Raw genomic sequence first — 20,829 nt, 5'->3', positions numbered from 1 at the left:
ACTGCACCAATTTGCAACTCTACCAACAATGTATGAGTGTGCCTTTTCCCCCACATCCATGCCAACATCTATTATTGTCTGCTTTCTTGATAATAGCCATTCTAATTAGAGTGAGATGAAATCTTAGAGTTGTTTTAATTTGCATTTCTCTAATTACTAGAGATGTTGAACACTTTTTCATATATTTATTAATCACCTGTATATCTTCTTCTGTAAAGTGTTTGTCCAGTTCCTTGGCCCATTTATTGATTGGATTCTTTGTATTTTTGGTGTAAAGTTTTGTAAGTTCTTTATAAATTTTGGATATAAGTGCTCTATCTGAAGGGCATGTGGCAAAGATTTTCTCCCACTCTGTAGGCTCTCTTTTCACATTATAGATTGTATCCTTTGCCGAGAAAAAGCTTTTTCGTTTGAATCCATCCCATTTATTGATTCTTGCTTTGATTTCTTGTGCTTTGGGAGTCTTGTTAAGGAAGTCTGATCCTAAGCCAACATGATGAAGATTCGGGCCTATCTTGTCTTTTATTAGGTGCAGGGTCTCTGGTCTAATTCCTAAGTCCTTGATCCATTTTGAGTTCAGTTTTGTGCTCAGGATTGTTTTGGCTATTCAAGGTCTCTTATTCTTTCAGATGAAGTTCATGATTGCTTTCTCAATTTCTATGAGGAATGTCATCGGGATTTTAATTGGAATTGCATTGACTCTATATAGTGCCTTTGGTAGAATGGCCATTTTGACAATATTAATTCTGTCTATCCAAGAATATGGGAGATCTTTCCAACTTCTAAGGTTTTCTTCAATTTCTTTCTTTAGTGTTCTGTAGTTTACATTTTAAAAGTTCACTTTTTTCTTGTCTGCACTGATTGTGTTTAGAAATCTTGGTATTAGATTTAAAACCTGTAAATTGTTTTGTTTTTTTTTTTTTAAGAAAATGGATCCTACTAACAAGCATCAGATTAAAGCGAGTGGTGCCAGAATTACTCAAATTTGGAGAAGGATAAACTAGGTCTTTTGGGACTGTTTATTGTCAAAGTTATTACCAAATGGAGTTTTAGTAGGTTTCGATTGTCATTATGTGTATTGGTGCCAATTCCAATTCCATTTCTTACTAAGAACAGAGAAATATGAAAGTTTTGAATTCAGTGATCCAAAGTTGAGTGACCTTCCAATAAACCTGGAATTCCTCAGGGGTCAAGACTATTTCCCCAGGGACATTCACATTAATCCACTTCTAACTGAATCAAATTATGATAAATAAATTTTAAAAAATAAAAATTATAATAAAGATTTGTATTTTTTTTTTCTGCAATGCTAGTGATCAACCTCAGGACCTCACATGCCAGGCAAATGCTCTACCATTGAGCAACACCCCATCCCAAGATGTGTATTTTAAGTTGTACATTTTTCTTGGATTTTAGCTTTCAAACAATTTTTTTTATTTCCTTAATGGACTTATTTCATTTATGTCTGTAAGAGCAATGAAGAAATTTTAGGACACCAGAATCCAAAAATAGAATGTGATAAGAATGCTTATTGAATGCTCTGATGAAAAGAATATACAACATTCAAATATTACTCAAACTGGTTTCAATTTTCTGATGAAATTGCTTTTAGTGAAAATCCAGTTCATATTATACCCCCACTTTTAATTTTTGGCAGAAATACTTGTAAATAGAGGATGATTTTTCCCACAAATGAGTGACAGCTTGAAAAAGAATTGTGTTTTACTCCTTTATTGCCATCCCCAGAGAAGAAATTAGGGCAATAATGCTGATTTGATACAAAGTTGATAAACAGGTCCCTCATTATTCTCTAAGAGCAACACTGAAATAGAAAGCAAGCATGAAATGTTCCAAATTTTGTAATCTGTGAAATGCATCTATATGCCACACAGTTAGTGATGTGACACAGGGCTACAATTAATTAATTACATTTGTTTCCCACAATAAACCACAAAAATAATTATTTTTTGGTTATAAACAAAATGTCTGAGGGCAATTGAAATGGTAATACAAAGAAAGTCTCTAAAACAGTAGTATGTAAGTGAAAATGATACCAACACTGGCAGGTAAGAACTCAAGAAACTTCCCATGTAATTCTCTGATCAACAACATTGCACAAATATTTGTTTAAAATAAAAAAGAGAAATCCTATTTGAGCCTCCAAAAATAAACGTATTTTTAGTCTTTTCTAGAACTAATTTTTACTCCAGAAATAAAAATCACATCACCATGTTGGTCTCTTGAAGCTCTGTCAGTGTGGCTCAATAGGCCCTCAAGTGAATTTTGAAAAGTAACCTATTACATTTCCTTGTAATCCTAAAACAACAGCTATTAAAATATATAAGCACTAAACTATTCATTCCATCATTCCCTCTTTAAGGACTCCATCACACAGAAATAAAAGCAACAATACATAGGAACCTATTTAACTAGATATTTATTGAAGCATCATCTTAATAACAATACCCTGGTAATTACTTGGATGCCCATAATAGGGAAATGCATGACTTGATGCTTGTACCATGTGCTGTGGAAACTTCAGTATCTCTTAAAAACAAATGACAACACTGCAGCATTAAGAGAGAACAATCTCCTGATATATTTCCAAACTCCAGGAACTCAACAAAGTAAACACTAGTACCAGGAAATAAATTCTGTTATCATAATTTATTAAATTCAAATAGAGTTCTTTTGGGGAAGGAGAAAATATCACATGGTTTCTCAATAAGTCACACTGTGTATAAAACCACTGTTCTCTGCCATAATTTCACCAAAGCCCTTTTCATCTCATTGTTCCGCAGGCTGTAGATAAGTGGATTCAGCAGGGGTGTGAGCAACGTGTAAGCCAATGACATCAGTTTCTTGGTTGCTGGTGAGTAGCTGGATTTGGGCTGTAAGTAAGTCAGACTGGCTGTGCCATAGAAGAGGGTGACTGATGTGACATGAGAGGCACAGGTGGAAAAGGCCTTTTGCCTCCCAGTTGTTGATGGCATCTTCAGGATGGCAAAGAGGATTCGAAGGTATGACAAGAGTATCAACAAGAAAGGAACCAAAACAATCAAAATGGTGCCTGTGAAAGCATAGATTTCAAACAAGAAAGTGTCTGCACATACAAGTTCCAGCACTGCTGGGGTTTCACAAGATATATGATTAACTTCATTGGGGCCACAAAACGGAAAACTAAATACCCATGTGGTCTGCACGGTAGCCACCATGATCCCTGACACCCATGAGAACACTACTAATTTCACAAACACACTTTTGCTCATAATCATGGGGTAGGTCAGAGGATGGCAGATGGCAGCAAATCGGTCATAAGCCATTGCCCCTAGGAGAAAACATTCAGTTCCACCAAAAAGAAGAATGAAATACATCTGTGCAAAACAGCCCACAAAAGAAATTGTAGTTCTCTCAGTGGTCAGGACCACCAGCATTTCAGGCATGATGGTTGCACTGAAGCTCACTTCCACCACAGATAAGTTCTGCAGGAACAGGTACATGGGGAAGTGGAGGGTCTGGTCCAGCAAAATGGCGGCTATGATGAGGGCATTTCCCATCAGGGTCACCAGATAAATAACCAAGAAAACCCCAAAGATCTGCTCTTGGAGTTCAGGGAAGTTAGAGAAGCCCAAGAGGATGAATTCAATCACAGAGCTTTGATTTTGTCTTCTCATTGTAGTACTGGATCCCTATATTGTTTTTGTAGACATAGTAAATGAAAATTGAGATCACAGTCCAATTGTTGAAAGGTCAAGCCTCTTCTTTGTATCAGAAGATATAATGACACACATTTTGAGAGAACATCAGGTTGGCAGTTTTGAAGAATGGTCAACAACTTGAAACAGAGAATCTTCAAAATAAGAAGTGAAGATTAGAAATCTTATTTAAAACAATAATATCAGGTATTCTCTGGCAACTTTTTTGCTATGTAGCAAAAAATTAAATCTATTCTTAAAGCATGGACGAATGTTTTGTTATTTAGAATCCATTGTCCATTACACTAATGTATGCATCTGTGTTCTTTTTAATTTTATCATTATATGTGCATTTTAAAATAGAATTTCAGATAAGACAAATATCAATAAATGCAGAAAAAAATAAAATTAATGATAATTCAAATTTGAACACTTTTTGGTCAGTATTTATTATAAATACCAAAGTTCAAAATGCATTTTTATGACTTTATTAAACATAAAAAATAAAAATATACTTTATAGAAAAATATAGAAATGTTCAAAAGGGATTGAATTGCAGATTCATTTTTCTTAGATGGACATAAGTAAAATGGCTTTAAGGATATTGATTTAGTCAGTCTGGACTTGGCTTCCAATATTGAAATTTGCCTCAGTGAGGTCTGTTCTCATGGCCCAGCGCTGTGTCATAAGGTGGCTTTTAGAGCTATAGAAAATACAGTTAGAATCCTTCTGATCATGTGATTTAATCCCTCTCTTTCCTTCTCTCTCTCTCTTCCTTCCCCTCTCCCCTACATTAGGAAGCTCATTAAATCATTACCTACTCAGTGAACTCTGATTTAGCAGCTACCACAGGGGATCTCTGTACACTTGCTGTAAACTAGGGCCATACAATAGAGGCTCCTAACTCCCATCTCCCTGTTTAATTTTTCACCATAACACTCACCAACAACTGCAATAAAACATATTTATTTGTTGTATCTAAATCCCCCTTCTAGAATGTAAGCTCCATGAGGACAAGAACTTTGGTGTACTCCTTGCTACATTTACAATGCCTGGAACAGGTAGTAGATGGTATAATAGATGCTAAACCAGTATTTATTGAATGGATGGAGAAATAAATATTAAAATTAGGAAAACCCACACTCTAGCCTTGAGGAACATAATATCTGAAGGAACTCAAAGAACAGAAAGAGCTTACATTTAATTTCAGTTTCTGTAGATGCTTGCAGGCTCTTGTGGAGTTGGAAATACCACTGAGTTGAGAGCCAGTCCTGTTTCTGCCATGACCTCCAAGATGAGTCTCTCTCTCTTCCTGTGGTCAGGTTCCCCATCTGCCTAACTAGAAATAGTCAAATAACCCTCAACAGTCTTTCTGGTTCTAAGATAAGTATTTGACTGGTTTAGAAATTTAAATGAAGGAAAGATTAATTCTGAATGGAATACAAATGCAAATAATCATCATCACAGGTTGCCATGGATAGAAGGTATGTTAGCTTTCCATCACTGTGACCAAAATAATTGACAAGAACAACTTAGAGGAGGAAAGATTTATCTTGGCTCACAGTTTCAGAGCATTCAGTCCATAGTTTGCCACCTCTAAGGCAGAAACATCACGGAAGGGTATGATAGAGAAAAGCAGCTCAGCTCATGGCAGCCAGGAAGCACAGAGAGAGAGAAGGGCTGAGAAGAAGATAAACCTTTCCAGGGCACACCCCACAGAGACCTACTTCCTTTAATGAGGTCTCACCTCCACTGGTCCATTGAGCTATCCAAGGATTAATCCAACAAACGGACTAATCTACTGATAAGGTCAGAGCCCCATGATTCAATCATTGTCTAAACGCCTCTGAACCTTGCTGCTTTAGGGACCATGCTTTCAACATGCGAGCTTTTGAGGAGACATTCTAAGTCCAAACCATAACAGAAAAGCCATTAGGTGGAGGAGAGAGATATAGGGAGGAAGCCTGGCCTCTTAAGTAGAAGGTATTTGATGATAACTTCATACTAGAATGAAGGACTTCTGACCTTTTTGTGAGGCTTTGAAAACCTGAAGAAATACAGTGTGGGAAATAAAGAAGCCAACAGAGGGACACAATCAGCTGAAGATATGAAATGTCTTAAGTGTAGATCATTAGGACATTAACAGAGTAAAAGGCAGATTGATTTATTGATTTATTGATAAATTAAAACCAAATACCTGTATTAACAGTAATAATATACTTGGGATATCAAATAATTTCCTTAAAATAAGTAAAATGGACTCTTCAGGAAAAAATAAACTTTAGGTCTGATTTCTTTTTTTTTTTTTTTTTTTTTTTTTTTTTTTTTTTTTCGGTGCTGGGGATCAAACCCAGGGCCTTGTGCTTGCAAGACAAGCACTCTACCAACTGAGCTATCTCCCCAGCCCTAAGTCTGATTTCTAACAGACAAAATGGTACATTCAGTTTCATAGGTATAAAAGTAAATAAGTTTGAAAATAAAATTTAGAGCATCCTACTATAATACAGCAACTTTAGGCAGCTGATAAAGTAAATTTATGGAACAAATCTAAATTAATGCCTTCATATGGGATTTTTTTAAAAATGAACCTGAATTCTCCATCTTTTTCCTTTACCATGAAGGAAATGCTAATTTGGTTAATTCAATGACCTGTGCTACTGGCTCTAGAATCAACTTTCTTTATAACCTTGGGCAAATAACTCCTTCATCTAGGTTTTTTCTTTCTACATGATTTTCCTTGAATCTTACCATCGTCCTCCTGCCCCTCAGTCATATTCCACTATGAGTTGATGGTTTGTGCAAGCAACCAATTCTACAGCTCTAATTATTATTCAAACTTTTATGTAAATATGAAAGGTAGAGCAATGGACTTTCTTACCTGAATACTGAGTTATTACTTGATAAGTATCAGTAGGAGGACCTATAAATGTTAAATTCACTAACAGATAAACAAGAAGAATCTTCCTTCCTTACCTATTGATTTTTCCTGATTTCATCTCAGTTAATCAAATGTTTCACCTCTTTAGTTTAGAAACACTACCATAAATGCAACTCAGTGATTTGTTGCTTTGATGTTATAACATTACACAGCACGGAGTTGTATGCCCTGGGGAAAACTTTCCCTGGAGAACTTTATACTTTATTTTCACAGACTTTCCTCTATGCAGATAAGGAAGCTTGCTTGGCTGCACAAACATGGAACACCACTCCTCATGGTTTCTATAGGGAATAATAAATATGTCTTCACACAAGAGACTCAATTCCATCATGACCTCCCTCATTAAGAAAATAAAATCAGTGAAAAGCCCAGGTGTCATCATCAAAATTTTTTATGATTTCTGGTAGGAATATGTATGGAACACCAAAATTGGCAAGGCCTTTCAGATAATTTTTATAGGTGGAGCTTTTTAACTTGAAGTTAAAACAATCAGGGCTAGCTGTATGACTTGTGAGCAAGTCATATAACTTCTCTGTAATTTTTTGGTAAAATAAAGATAATATTATTAACCTCATAGTCCTGTATAATAATCAGGGGACTCAGGGTTCAGTCTAAACCAACTCAAACAATCAATGAGACCATTGACTCAATATCAGCAAAGTGTAGGTATAAATGAGCCTCCAGGTTTGGCTTTATCCAAAGCACAGGTAATGTGGCCAGGACCTGAGTTCCTTTTCTCCATTTCTGATCTTTGCTTTTCTAGAGTGGGTTTCTTTCCCAAGATTTCTCCTAGTGACAACAAGGCTGTCAATAAAACTTATGGATACATCCTCTCTAACCATTTCCAGTGGAAAATATACTATTCATCCTGAGGAAAAAGGGTTTTCATTTACAAAAACTAATCAAAGAACTCCTCTTCTTCACTATGTTGGGATTATATGCCCACACATGAACCAGATACTGTGACTTTGAATGGGATAGGACATACTGCCTAATACGTAATTTTCATAGCTTCTACCCCACAACTGAGTATGGCATCTGTTTCAACTATGCATAGCTGAAAATGTTTAATAAAAAAAATTTCTGAGAGAAATGAAAGTACTGTTCATAGAGGAAGGAGGTCAATGAAAAATAGTGACTCAACACATTAATGTTCTATGCAAATGAGAAAAAGTGCATTGTATACTTTAAATTATTATATGAAAGCAGGAAGGTAAGATGAAAGTTGAGGACCAATAAATTTGCATTAATAGTTTATGCAAGACAGACTGATCAGAAATGTTAGGTAGGAAATAGGGCCTGGAAGGCACAGAAAAAGAACACCCCTTAGGCCTCTCAGCTCCACCTAGAGCCCCTCAATCCCACCGACCGCACTGCCCTGATATTTTTCCTGTGAGGAAAACTGAGTCATCTTGCAGTTAAAGGGAGAAAGTTAGAAGGCCACATGGGGAATTCAAGCCCCTAAAGGCAAAGACCCCCCCCCAACTTGGGCCTAGCCTGAGAGGCTGACCTAAAGTTAACTTGTTGCTAGTTAACGTATCATTTAGCATTCTGTTTGACCCCCATCTGTGCATTTTCCAGGGAAAAAGGAAATTTATCCAAGGTCAGTAGAAAAGAAATTCTATCAAATTCAGCTGTCAACCAAAGTGCCACTCAGTCCCAGTTCCAACTAAAAGAGATCTAGCACAGCTCAATGAAGAATGAGCTCCACTGTGTAGGCAGGGCTTTGAGCTACTCCACAGCTCTGCTTACTCTGTTCTGCCAACCTCTTGAGTCTCACTCATTTCTTTTGTTCAGGACCACAAAAACCTGGACCCTGGGTACTCCTGCACTTAACACTGGTAACAGAAGTAGAAATAGGACAAATAGATAACAGTAAAACAATAAATATTGCAGAATATGAATTGTACATTGAATATACGAATGTGGTAGGTGAATAAGAGAGGATTTCAAATGTTGCCAAAAGAGAAGGTGAAGAATAACTAGAAACAGGGACAGAGAAGTCTGCAAACAAGTCATTTCAAAGGCTCTGCACACCTTTGGAGCTGGTTCCTAAGTTCAGGCATGATGGGAAAGCATCTTAAACAAAGTCAAGGGGTAAATAATTGCACACTTCACTAATGAAGAAGTCTTTTTTGAGTTTACCTTCATCAAACAAGCTGAAAGTCTGACTGTAGAAGGGATTCTATGAGCAATATAGAGATGTTCCAGTCTCCTTCTTTCATAGTAAGAAATTCCACTGGGACCCTCGAAGTGGGCAATAGGAAGTGTAGCGTACAGAAAATTATCATCTTTCTTATGAATCTTTTTTATAAACAAAGAAGGAAATCAACAGGAGTAAGTCCCATCAGCAGGCAGCAGGATGAGCAGCAATGCATTGGGGAAAAGGTGCATTTCTGCCAATGATAAAAAAAAAAAAGGAGGATACCAGGTTTATGGCACAATTCACAATAGCCAAACTATGGAACCAGACCTAAGTATCCACCAGTGGATGAATGGATAAAGAAAATGTAGAGTTTTATTGTCATAAATAAGAATAAAAATTATGTAATTTTCAGGAAATGGATGCAAATTGAAGAGCATTACGTTAAGCAAAATAAGCCAAACTCAGAAAGTCAAAGGGTGTATATTTCTCTCATATGTGGAAACTAAAGAAAGGAAAACAAAGGTGGGTGGTGGAGATCTCATGAAATAAATAAATAGAAGGGACACCAGTAGATTACAGGAAAGGGACCAGGGGAAAGGAAAGGAGAAACACTGGGGAATGATATTGAGCAAGTTATATTGTAATATCCTGTGCATGTACAAATAGGTAATAATGAACCCCACTATTATGTATAATTATAATGCACTTTAAAAATTACTGAAGAAATGAAGAAGAAATTCTAACTTGTTCAGAAGAAAGTATTGTTCCATAATGATCATGACACAAGTGGATACAGAAAATTTCTCATGCAATATCAGAGTGGCCTAGAGATAAATCTCCCATGATTTTCCTACAGTCTGGTAGATGTTCAAAATGACACCCATGTCAAGCACCAAGAATTGGGGAGAAGAGGGGATGCTAAATTTATAAGCTAAAGTTTTGCCTTAGGAAACTGAGGGGGCATTTAAATGGCCAGAGAGCATCAGTAGATAAGGTGAAGAGTAAGAGAGAGGATAAAGAAGGAATTACCAAAATAGACTAGAATGTGCAATTTAGAACTGTTTCGGTACCTTCCTCTCCAGTATTATATGAAATAAGTTTCTCTGTCATGAAGACTTAAATGATCTAATTCTAGTTGGATTTCAAAAGCAGTAATCAAGAGCACCAAGAATAAACATTAGGGAAGATGGTCTCTTCAATAAAAGGTGACAGAAAAAAACGGACATCTGTACAAAAGTATGAAATGGGACCCCTAACTTATGTCATACACAAAAGTCAATTAAAATGGACATAGACTTGAATGTAAAAATCTGAAAACATAAAGCTCTTAGAATAAAATGAGAAAATCTCCTTGACATTAATATTTGCAATGATTTTATATGGCACCCAAAGCTTAGGCAACGTAAGTTTAGAAAGTGACAAGTGGGATTACAGTCAAACTGAAAAGCATTTACAACTGCAATGAAATGAAACAACCAGCGAAATGAAAAGGCAGCTTATGGATTAGGAGAAAATATTTGCAAACCATATATTTGAAAGGGATTAACATCAAAAATATACAAGGGACTCACATACTCCAATAGCAAAAAACAAATAATTTGATTTTTAAATGACCAAAGAACTAAGAAGACACTTTCCCAAAGAAGACACAGTGGTTAACAGATATATAAAAAAAAAAGTGTTGATCACTAATCATCGGACCAGAGTGAATCAAAACCTCCATGAACTATCACCTCACACCAATTAGGATGGCTGCTATTGAGAAGGCAGCATGCCAAGTATTGGTGAGGATGTAGAGAAAAGGAAACCCTTGTACATTGGTGGGTGGGGTATAAGTTATTACGGTTATATGGGAAACAGTATGGAGGATTCTTAAAAATAAAAATAAGTATTTTCCTAAAGAATATATAATTAGATCAATAGAAAAGAGTACAGCATTCAAGGCAGACCTACACTCTTCTCTCAGGAGCCTATTCCACTTCCCCAGCACAGCTGGGCCGTGGATGAGATGGAAGGTAAGCTCCATCTCAAAAGAGAAAAGGAAAAAAAAGGTACCAAAGGAAATTTTTGGTGCTAATGCATACATCTATTACCTGGTTTTGGTGATGGCTTCACACACGTGTATATGTCCAAATTCACCAAATTGCATCCATGTGTACATGTACAGTATATTGTGTACCAGCTGTACCTCAGTAAAGCTATATTTTTAAAAAGAATGTGCGAAAAGTTTGCATATGCCTTCTCCATTATCACCACTTCTGCAGGGTTTCCCTTGACACTAGTATTTTGCATTAGTATGGCACATCTATTTAAGATTGATGAACCAATATTGATACACTATTATTAACTAAAGTCCTTACTTTACATTAGGATTCACACTTTACCGTACAGTTCTGTGGGTTCTGACAAATGTGTAATGTGATGTGCCCATCATTATAGTATCATAGAGAACAGTTTCACTATTCTCAAAGTGCCTGTGTTGCCACTGAGTCATCCTTGCCCACTCCCTGAGAATCTCTGGCAACCGCTGATGTTTTTACTATCTCCTGAGTTTTACCTTTTTCATGTCATATATTTGGAACTATACCATGTATGGGCTTTCAGAATGACTTCTTCACTTAATAATTGCACTTAAGGCCCCTCTGTGTCTTTTTACACCTAAATAGCTCAATTCTTTTACTCACTGAATAATATCCCATTGCCCCAATATACCACATTGTGTCTATTCGTTCACCTATTAAAGGGTATTTTGGTTGCTTCCAGTTATTAATAAAACTGCTAGAAATATTTGTATGCAATTTTTATATGAACATAAGTTTCCAACTCATTTGTGTAAATATTTAGAAGCACGTTGCCATATCCCATATATGGTAAGACTATGTTTAGCTTTATAAGAAACAGCCAACTGTCTCCGAAGTGGCTGCACTATTTTACCTTCCCACCAGAAATTAATTAGACTTCCCATTCATCCACATTCTCATAGAATGTGGTATTGTCAGTCTCATAGATTTTAGCCATCTATAATTCATGTTGGGGAAAACCGATAATCTTTTTAAATTTTTTACTGGAATTTTGTAGATTTCCTCATAGAGACCTTATATGTAATTCATTAGATTTACACCCATTTTACTTTGGGTGTTGAGATGAATGTTGTGCTTTTAATTTCAAATTCAAATTGCTCATTTCTGATATATAGGAAAGATATAGAGTTTTGCTTGTAAACTTGTATCCTGTAAACCTTGCTTTACTCACTTATTTTTTTAGAAATTTTGAAATCAATTCTTTGGGATTTTCTAGACAATCATGTTATCTTTAAAAAGGATAGTTTATTTTTATTCCCTCCCAATTGATATGCTTTTTATTCCTTTTTCTTGTCTTATTGATGGTTAAGATGTCCAACACAATGTTAAATAGGATTGTTAGAGTAAATACTCTTGCCTTGTTCCTGATCTTATATGGGAACTAGTTTCTCACAATTAAGTATGCCTTTTGCTATAGGGATTTTGTGGATTTTCTTCATCAAACTAAGGAAATTTCCCTCTATTTCCTAATATTATGAGAATTTTATCATGAGTAAATATAGGATTTTGTCATGATTTTCCCATGATCACAATTTCTTCTTTCTGTTTATGTTATGGATTTTATTAATTGATTTCTAAATAATGAGCCAGTCTTATATACCTAGAATAATCCTGTTTGATGTACACTTCATTGTATACATTGCTAGACTCCATTTGCTCAATATTCCATTGAGGATTTTTTCATGTATGTCCAAGAGTATACTGTAAACATTTTTAATGAATAAAAAAATGAATAGTCAATTCATAATAAATGCTATATAAATGATCAATAAAGATATGCACAGACATTCAACATCATCACTCATGAAAAATGCAAAGTAACATCACAAGTAGAATGCTGAGTACACTGGTATGTGCCTGTAGTTTCAGCTACCCATGAGGAAAGAGGGTCACGTAAGCCCAGGAGTTTGAGACCAGCCTGGACAACACAGCAAGATTCTGTTCAAAAAAAAAAAAGAAAAAGTAAAAAACAACAACCCACAATAGATACCACTACACATAGACCAGAAGAGTAAAAGTGGAAAAATTATTGAAAATACAAAGTGTTGACAAGGATTTGAAATATTGGAAACTCCTAAATACTGCTTTAAAAAAGTATATTTATGCAATCAATTTGAAATATTATTCATCACTTTCTCCCAAAGTTGGAGATACACATAGTATGTTACCTAGAAATTCTAGTTCTAGGTGTGCCCAACACAGGCAAATACATAAATGTACATTTAAAAAGAAAGACATTTAAAATATCATGGAAACATTATTGGCAATGCATATCAAGCTGAATATTCAGGGAAAGAAAACCCAGACATAACAGAACATGTATGTAAGTCTTTCAAAGGGAGCACGATATAAATGCTAACACAAAGCCTGGCACACAATAAAAGGCATTAAAATGTATTATATTTTATAATTATCATTGTTTCTGCTACTTTAGTAGTGGGTAGCAAAAGAGGAATGGTTCTAAGCCTTAAAATCTCCCTAAATTATGAATGCTACTATTTTCATGTTATAAATTTTTTAGAATTAAAAAATAAGTAACTTCACAAAGGTATATATTCAGTACTTAGAACCAGGTATATTCATTCTTTGCCCTTTCAATAATCACATTGACCCCTCACTTCAATGAAGATTGAGAACAAAGTGGTTCCTGGACATTTACATATTCAATAAAGCTTTATTGAACATTTCTTTATGCCAGGACTTCTCAAGGTTCTACATACATTATGGTGGATTCAACTTGCATGGTCCCTTTCTTCCTTACTTATCTATATCCCTACAACTTTAGGTAAAAAACAATTCCTGGGAATGTTTTCAGATGCCATCTCTGAAATAAGCAAGAAAAAATACAGGATAGAAATCATTTTTCATCATAAAGTCTTTTGAAGAGAATAACAATGAGAGAAAGATTAAAATGACTTTTTTTAACTCCTCCTACCCCTCTGGCTTGGTTTCTAGCTTATTCAAATGTTGAATATTAGGCTTCCCCATAAAGAATGGGCAAATAGCATGGATATAGAACTCAAAAGAGAAATTTTAGCTCCAAATTTGAGGAGTTGTTGCACATAGGTTAGAACTATCACTAGCAACAGGGACCATCTCCTAAAGTTAGGATGTACCATACGAAGATCAAAAGCAGAACTGCAGTAATACTAACACATAAACCTTAGAAACCTCAGGAGGTGTAATCAGTAACCTAGAAGGAGACTAGAAGAAAAGAATGTGCCAGTAATCACAGGAAGAATTTCCAGAAGGAGGGAATCATCAAGATTATAGTATCTTATCTTCCAAAATCCTGAGCCACCTTTTATATATAAAGAGGAACACAGTTTCCCCTAGACCTTCTGCTGTGTTTGCATAAGAAATATGAGCAGGCTCGGAGGCACTGGCAGGGGAGGGAGAGACAGTGTTTGCTCTTTGGGGCACTTTACATTCAAATCTTGGTTTATCCAGATATTAAAAAGTTCTGGAGCATATCAACACCTTTTCTGAGTGCAGATTGCTCACTGTCAGGTGCCTATCATCTGCCATTTGCCTGCTTCTTGCCTGTCCATTGCCTGCCTTTCACCTACCCATCACCCACCACCAGAGATTTACCTCCTGATCTGATCGTCTGACAGCTGCCAGCAGACTGACCGCAGATCGCCAGCTGCCTGCTGTTGCCTGGAAGTTCTCTGCCACAATACCTGCAGGTTTGGTTACACATGGCTGGCGCCATTTTGAGACAACAGCCAGGCCCCGTAGGACACCTGGCCAGACTAACTGAGCCCCGTCTCCAGGATCCCTCAGCCCATCCAATCACTCCCTGCCTCCGGGGCCCTCACACAGACTGCTCCCTGCCACCAGGACCCCCAGACCGACTGACTGCGCCCTATCACCGGGATCCCAGACCTACTGATTGCACTCGACCTCCAGGATCCCACAACCACACCAAACACACCCAACCTCCAGGACCCCTGCCTGACCAACCGCATCCCGCCTCCAGGACCTCAGCTGACCACGTCCACACCCTGAGCTGCAGCTCCCCATTTGCCAACACATTTGAAAGCCAGAGCGGCCATCTTGGATAATCCTGGAAGCCATAGCTCTGATCATTAGGTGGGGCAAATCCCATCATGAGATGCCTGCTGGAGACTTGAAGCTCATTGTCAGCTACCTCTCATGCATCAGGCTACTGAAGAGTGGGAGGTCTGAATACTATATGACTGTTATAGTGTAGATTTTCTTTCTTCTCCTTATTGAACAATTTTTAAAGTTTTTTATTTCTTACTTTTTTTGGCTCTCTTTTCCTTCTGTTTACCTGTTCCCTCAGAGTCTCTATCTCCCATTTTGGATGCTACATCCAATTTCCTTTGATTACACTGTCACCCTTTCTATTATCTAGAACTTCTGTATATTCTTTTCTTATCCCATTAACAGCTACATCCTACATCCCTCTGCATCTTCTTTGTCCTCCATTTGAAACTGCAGACCTTATTGCAAATCTGTTTGTGATACTGAATACAATATTTGAACTCATTCTGTTTATTATGACAATTTTGTTATTGTCCTCATAGGGGCTATTTGGTCTAGGATTGCATAGTGTCTGAATTGGTCACTGCTAATATTGATCTCCCCTTAAAGAAAGGAAACCTATAGGGCCACTATAAGCCTGTAGGGGGAAATCTGCAGTACCCCAGATCTGCACTGCTAGAGGGGAAGATACATGAACAACATGAAAAAACAAGGGAAGAAAATGATCCAAACAAATCTAGATTCTATATTAATAGAATCCAATGACAGTATGTTAGAAGAAATGTCAGAAAAGGACTTCAGATTATACATGATTAAGATGATTCATGAAGAAAAGAATGAGTTAAGAGAGCAAATGCAGGCAATGAATGATAATATCAACAAGCAGCTAAAAGAGCAACTGCAGAAAGCAAAAGATTATTTCAACAAAGAGATACAGATCCTCAAAAAAAAAAAAAAAAAAAAAAAAAACCAACAGAAATCCTTGAAATGAAGGAAACAATAAACCAAATAAAAAAACTCAATGGAAAGCATCACCAAAAGACTACACCACTTGGAAGACAGAACCTCAGACAATGAAGACAAAATATTTAACCTTGAAAATAAAGTCACCCAAACAGAAAAGATGGTAAGAAATCATGAACAGAATATCCAAGAACTATGAGACATCATGAAAAGACCAAATTTAAGAATTATTGGGATTGAAGAAGGCACAGAGATACAAACCAAAGGAATGAACAACCTATTCAATGAAACAATATCAGAAAATTTCCCAAACCTGAAGAATGAAATGGAAAATCAAACACAAGAGGCCTACAGAACACCAAATACACAAAATCACAACAGATCCACACCAAGGCACATTATAATGAAAATGCCTAACATTCAAAATAAAGATAGCATTTTGAAGGCTGTGAGAGAAAAGTATCAGATTACATATACGGGGAAACCAATACGAATAGCAGCCGACTTCTCAACCCAGACTCTAAAAGCTAGAAGGGCTTGGAACAACATATTTCAAGCTCTGAAAGAACATGGTTGCCAACCAAGAATCCTATACCCAGCAAAACTAACCTTCAGATTTGAAGATGAAATAAAATCCTTCCATGATAAACAAAAGTTAAAAGAATTTACAAATAGAAAGCCTGCGCTACAGAATGTTCTCAACAAAATATTTCATGAGGAAGAAATGAAAAACAACAATGGAGGTCAGCAAAGAGAGGAACTACCTTAGAGAAAAACCACTCAAAGGAGAAACCAAGCCAACTTAAAAAACAAAAATAAGCCAAATGACTGGGAATACAAATCATTTCTCAATAATAACTCTGAACGTTAATAGCCTAAACTCCTCAATCAAAAGACATAGACTGGCAGAATAGATTAAAAAGAAAGACCCAACAATATGCTGCCTGCAAGAGACTCATCTCATAGAAAAAGACATCCACAGACTAAAGGTAGAGGATGGGGAAAAAACCTACCACGCACATGGACCCAGTAAAAAAGTGGGGGTTTCCATCCTTATATCAGATAAAGTGGACTTCAAGCCAAAGTTAGTCAGAAGGGATAAAGAAGGACATTTCATACTGCTTAAAGGAACCATAAATCAGGAAGACATAACGATAGTAAATATTTATGCCCCAAACAATGGTGCACCCCTGTACATCAAACAAATCCTTCTCAATTTCAAGAATCACATAGACCACAACACAATATTTCTGGGCGACTTTAACGCACCGCTGTCACCACTAGATAGATCTTCAAAAAACAAAATCAAACCAAAGAACCATAGAACTCAATGACACAATCAATAACCTAGACGTAATAGACATATATAGAATATTCCATCCATCAACGAGCAGATTCACTTTCTTCTCAGCAGCACATGGAACCTTCTTGAAAATAGACCATATGTTATGCCACAAAGCAGCCCTTAGGAAATGCAAAACAAGAGAGATACTGCCTTGTGTTCTATCAGATCATAATGAACTGATAGTTGAAATCAATGACAAAATAAAAAACAGAAATTACTCCAACCACCTGGAGACTAAATAATATGCTATTGAATAAAATATGGATAACAGAAAACATCAGGGAGGAGATAAAAAATAATTCTTAGAGATCAATGAGAATGACGATATAACATATCAAAATCTCTGGGACATATGAAAGCAGTACTAAGAGGAAAATTCATTGCATGGAATGCATTCCAGAAAAGAATGAAAAGTCAAAAACTAATGACCTAACATTACAGCTCAAAGCCCTAGAAAAAGAAGAACAGAATAATAGCAAAAGTAGTAGAAGACAGTAAATAATTAAAATCAGAGCTGAAATCAATGAAATTGAAACAAAAGAAACAATTCAAAAAATTGACAAAACAAAAAGTTGGTTCTTTGAGAAGTAAACAAAATAGACAAACCCTTAGCCATGCTAACAAGAGAAGGAGAGAGAGACTCAAATTACTAAAATTCAGGATGATAAAGGAAATATCATGACAGACATCACTGAGATACAGAACATAATGAGAAGCTACTTTGAAAATCTGTATTCCAACAAATAGAAACTACCAAAGACATTGACAAATTCTAGAGACATATGCTCCTCCCAAACTGAACCAGGAGGACATACACAATTTAAACAGGTCAATATCAAGCAATGAAATAGAAGAAGCCATTAAAAACCTACCATCCAAGAAAATCCCCGGACCAGACAGATTCTCAGCCAATTTCTACAAGATCTTCAAAGAAAAACTCATTCCAATACTTCTCAAAGTATTCCAGGAATAGAAAGGAGGTACCCTACCAAACTCATTCTATGAAGCTAATATCACCCTCATACCCAACCAGGCAAAGACACATCAAGGAAAGAAAATTTTAGACCATATCCTTGATGATATAGATGCTAAGATCCTTAACAAAATATTGGCAAACTGTATCCAAAACATATTAAGAAAATTGTGCACACCGATCAAGTGGGGTTCATCCTGGAATACAAGGATGGTTTAATATCCGTAAATCAATAAACGTAATCAATCTGTCAATAGACTTAAGGATAAGAATCATATGGTTATTTCAATTGACGCAGTAAAAGCATTCAACAAAATACAACACCCCTTCATGCTCAAAACACTAGAAAAAATAGGGATAGTAGGAACATACCTGAACATTGTAAAGGCTATTTATGCTAAGCCCATGGCCAACATCATTCTTAATGGAGAAAAACTGAAACCATTCCCTTTAAAAATGGGAACAAGACAGGGATGTCCTCTTTTCACCACTTCTATTCAACATTGTCCTCGAAACTCTAGCAGGAGCAATTAGAGAGACTAAAGAAATTAAAGGGATAGGAATAGGAAAAGAGGAACTTAAGCTGTCACTATTTGCAGATGACATGATTCTATATTTAGAGGATCCAAAAACCTCCTCCAGAAACCTTCTGGACCTCATCAATGAATTCAGCAAAATAGCAGGCCATAAAATCTACATGCATAAATCTAAAGCATTTTTATACACAAGCGATGAAACAGCTGAAAGGGAAATGAGGAAAACAACTCCATTTGCAATAGCCTCAAAAAAAAAAATAAAATAAAATTCTTGGGAATCAATCTAACCCAAGAGGTAAAGATCTCTACATGAAAACTACAAAACATTGAAGAAAGAAATTGAGGAAGACCTTAGAAGATGGAAAGATCTCCCATGTTCTTGGATAGGCAGAATTAATATTGTCAAAATGGCCATACTACCAAAAGTGCTATACAGATTCAATGCAATTTCAATTAAAATTCCAATGATGTACCTTACAGAAATAAAGCAAGCAACTCATGAATTCATCTTGGAAGAATAAGAAACCCAGAATACCTAAAGCAATCCTTAGCAGGAAGAATGAAACAGGGGTATCGCATATCAGAACTTCAACTATACTACAAAGCAATAGTAACAAAAACAGCATGGTATTGGCACCAAAATAGACAGGTAAATCAATGGTACAGAATAGAGGACATGGACACAAACCCAAATAAATACAATTTTCCTCATACTAAACAAAGGTGCCAAAAATATGCAATGGAGAAAAGATACCCTCTTCAACAAATGGTGCTGAGAAAACTGGAAATCCATGTGCAACAGAACGAAACTAAACCCCTATCTCTCACCCTACACAAAAATCAACTCACAATAGATCAAGGACCTTGAAATCAAGCCAGAGACCCTGCATCTTATAGAAGAAAAAGTAGGTCCAAATCTTCAACTTGTTGGCTAGGATCAGATTTCCTTAACAGGACTCCCATAGAACAAGAAATAAAAGCAAGAATCAATAACTGGGATAGATTCAAACTAAGTAGCTTTCTCTCAGCAAAGGAAACTATCAGCAATGCGAAGAAAGAGCCTACAGAGTGGGAGAAAATATTTGCCACACATACTTCAGATAGAGCACTGATTTCCAGAATATATAAAAAACTCAAAAAACTGTACAGGAAGAATACAAATAACCCAATCAACAAATGGGCTAAGGAAATGAACAGACACTTAACAGAAGAAGATCTACAAGCAATCAACAAACATATGAAAAAATGTTCACCATCTTTAGTAATAAGAGAAATGCAATCAAAACTACACTAAGATTCCATCTCACCCAATTAGAATGGTGATTATCAAGAATACAAGCAACAATAGGTGTTGAAGAAGATGTGGGGAAAAGGGTACACTCAAACATTGCTAGAGGGGCTGCAAATTAGTGCAGCCACTCTGGAAAGCAGTGTTGAGATGCCTTAGAAAACTTGGAATGGACCCACCATTGACCCAGCTCTCCCACTCCTTGGCCTATACCCAAAGGACTTAAAATCAGCATACTACAGAGATACAGCCACATCAATGTTCATAGCTGCTCAATTCACAATAGCCAGATTGTGGAACCAACCTAGATGCTCTTCAATTGATGAATGGATAAAGAAACTGTGGTGTGTGTATATATATATATATATATATATATATATATATATATATATATATATATACACACACAATGGAATATTACTCAGCTATAATGAATAATAAAATTATGGCATTTGCAGGCAAATGGATGAAATTGGAGAATATCATGCTAAGTGAGATAAGCCAATCTCAAAAACCAAAGATGAATGATCTTACTGGTAAGCGGATGATGACACATAATGGGGGGAGAGACGGGGGCAAGAATGGAGGAAGGAGAGACTGTATAGAGGGAAAAGAGGGGTTGGAGGGGTGGGGGGGAAGGAAAAAATAACAGAATGAATCAAACACCATTACCCTATGTAAATGTATGATTACACAAATGGTATGCCTTACTCCATTTACAAACAGAAACAACATGTATCCCATTTGTTTACAATAAAAATAAATTTTAAAAGAAGTTCTGAATATGGAAAACAATTTCACCCCCCCCAAAAAAAAGAAAAAGAAATGTGAGCAATGAAGGCAGAGTTCTATT

At 36.2% G+C, this 20,829-nt stretch overlaps 2 protein-coding genes across 4 annotated transcripts in view; both read right to left on the bottom strand.

Annotated features, from left to right (window-relative positions):
* LOC306640976 (olfactory receptor 10A3) overlaps window positions 1-20,829 on the bottom strand; it is a 65,052-nt gene that overhangs the window by 27,541 nt on the left and 16,682 nt on the right. The window lies entirely within an intron of this gene.
* Window positions 2,486-3,697, bottom strand: LOC306639377 (olfactory receptor 10A3-like). Its single transcript, XM_079102861.1, has one exon. The coding sequence runs from the start codon at window positions 3,672-3,674 to the stop codon at window positions 2,730-2,732; it is 945 nt and encodes a 314-aa protein (XP_078958987.1). The 5' UTR covers window positions 3,675-3,697; the 3' UTR covers window positions 2,486-2,729.

This window comes from Sciurus vulgaris, assembly GCF_902686455.1.
Source record: "Sciurus vulgaris genome assembly, chromosome: 11".
Classification (NCBI taxonomy): domain Eukaryota; kingdom Metazoa; phylum Chordata; class Mammalia; order Rodentia; family Sciuridae; genus Sciurus; species Sciurus vulgaris.
Note: the sequence above shows the minus strand (reverse complement) of the source record. Positions and strands in the feature narration are given on the sequence as shown.

What these genes read in the sequence shown, in the direction of transcription:
- LOC306639377 (XM_079102861.1), bottom strand. Translation starts at nt 3,674, where the DNA reads ATGAGAAGACAAAATCAAAGCTCTGTGATTGAATTCATCCTCTTGGGC.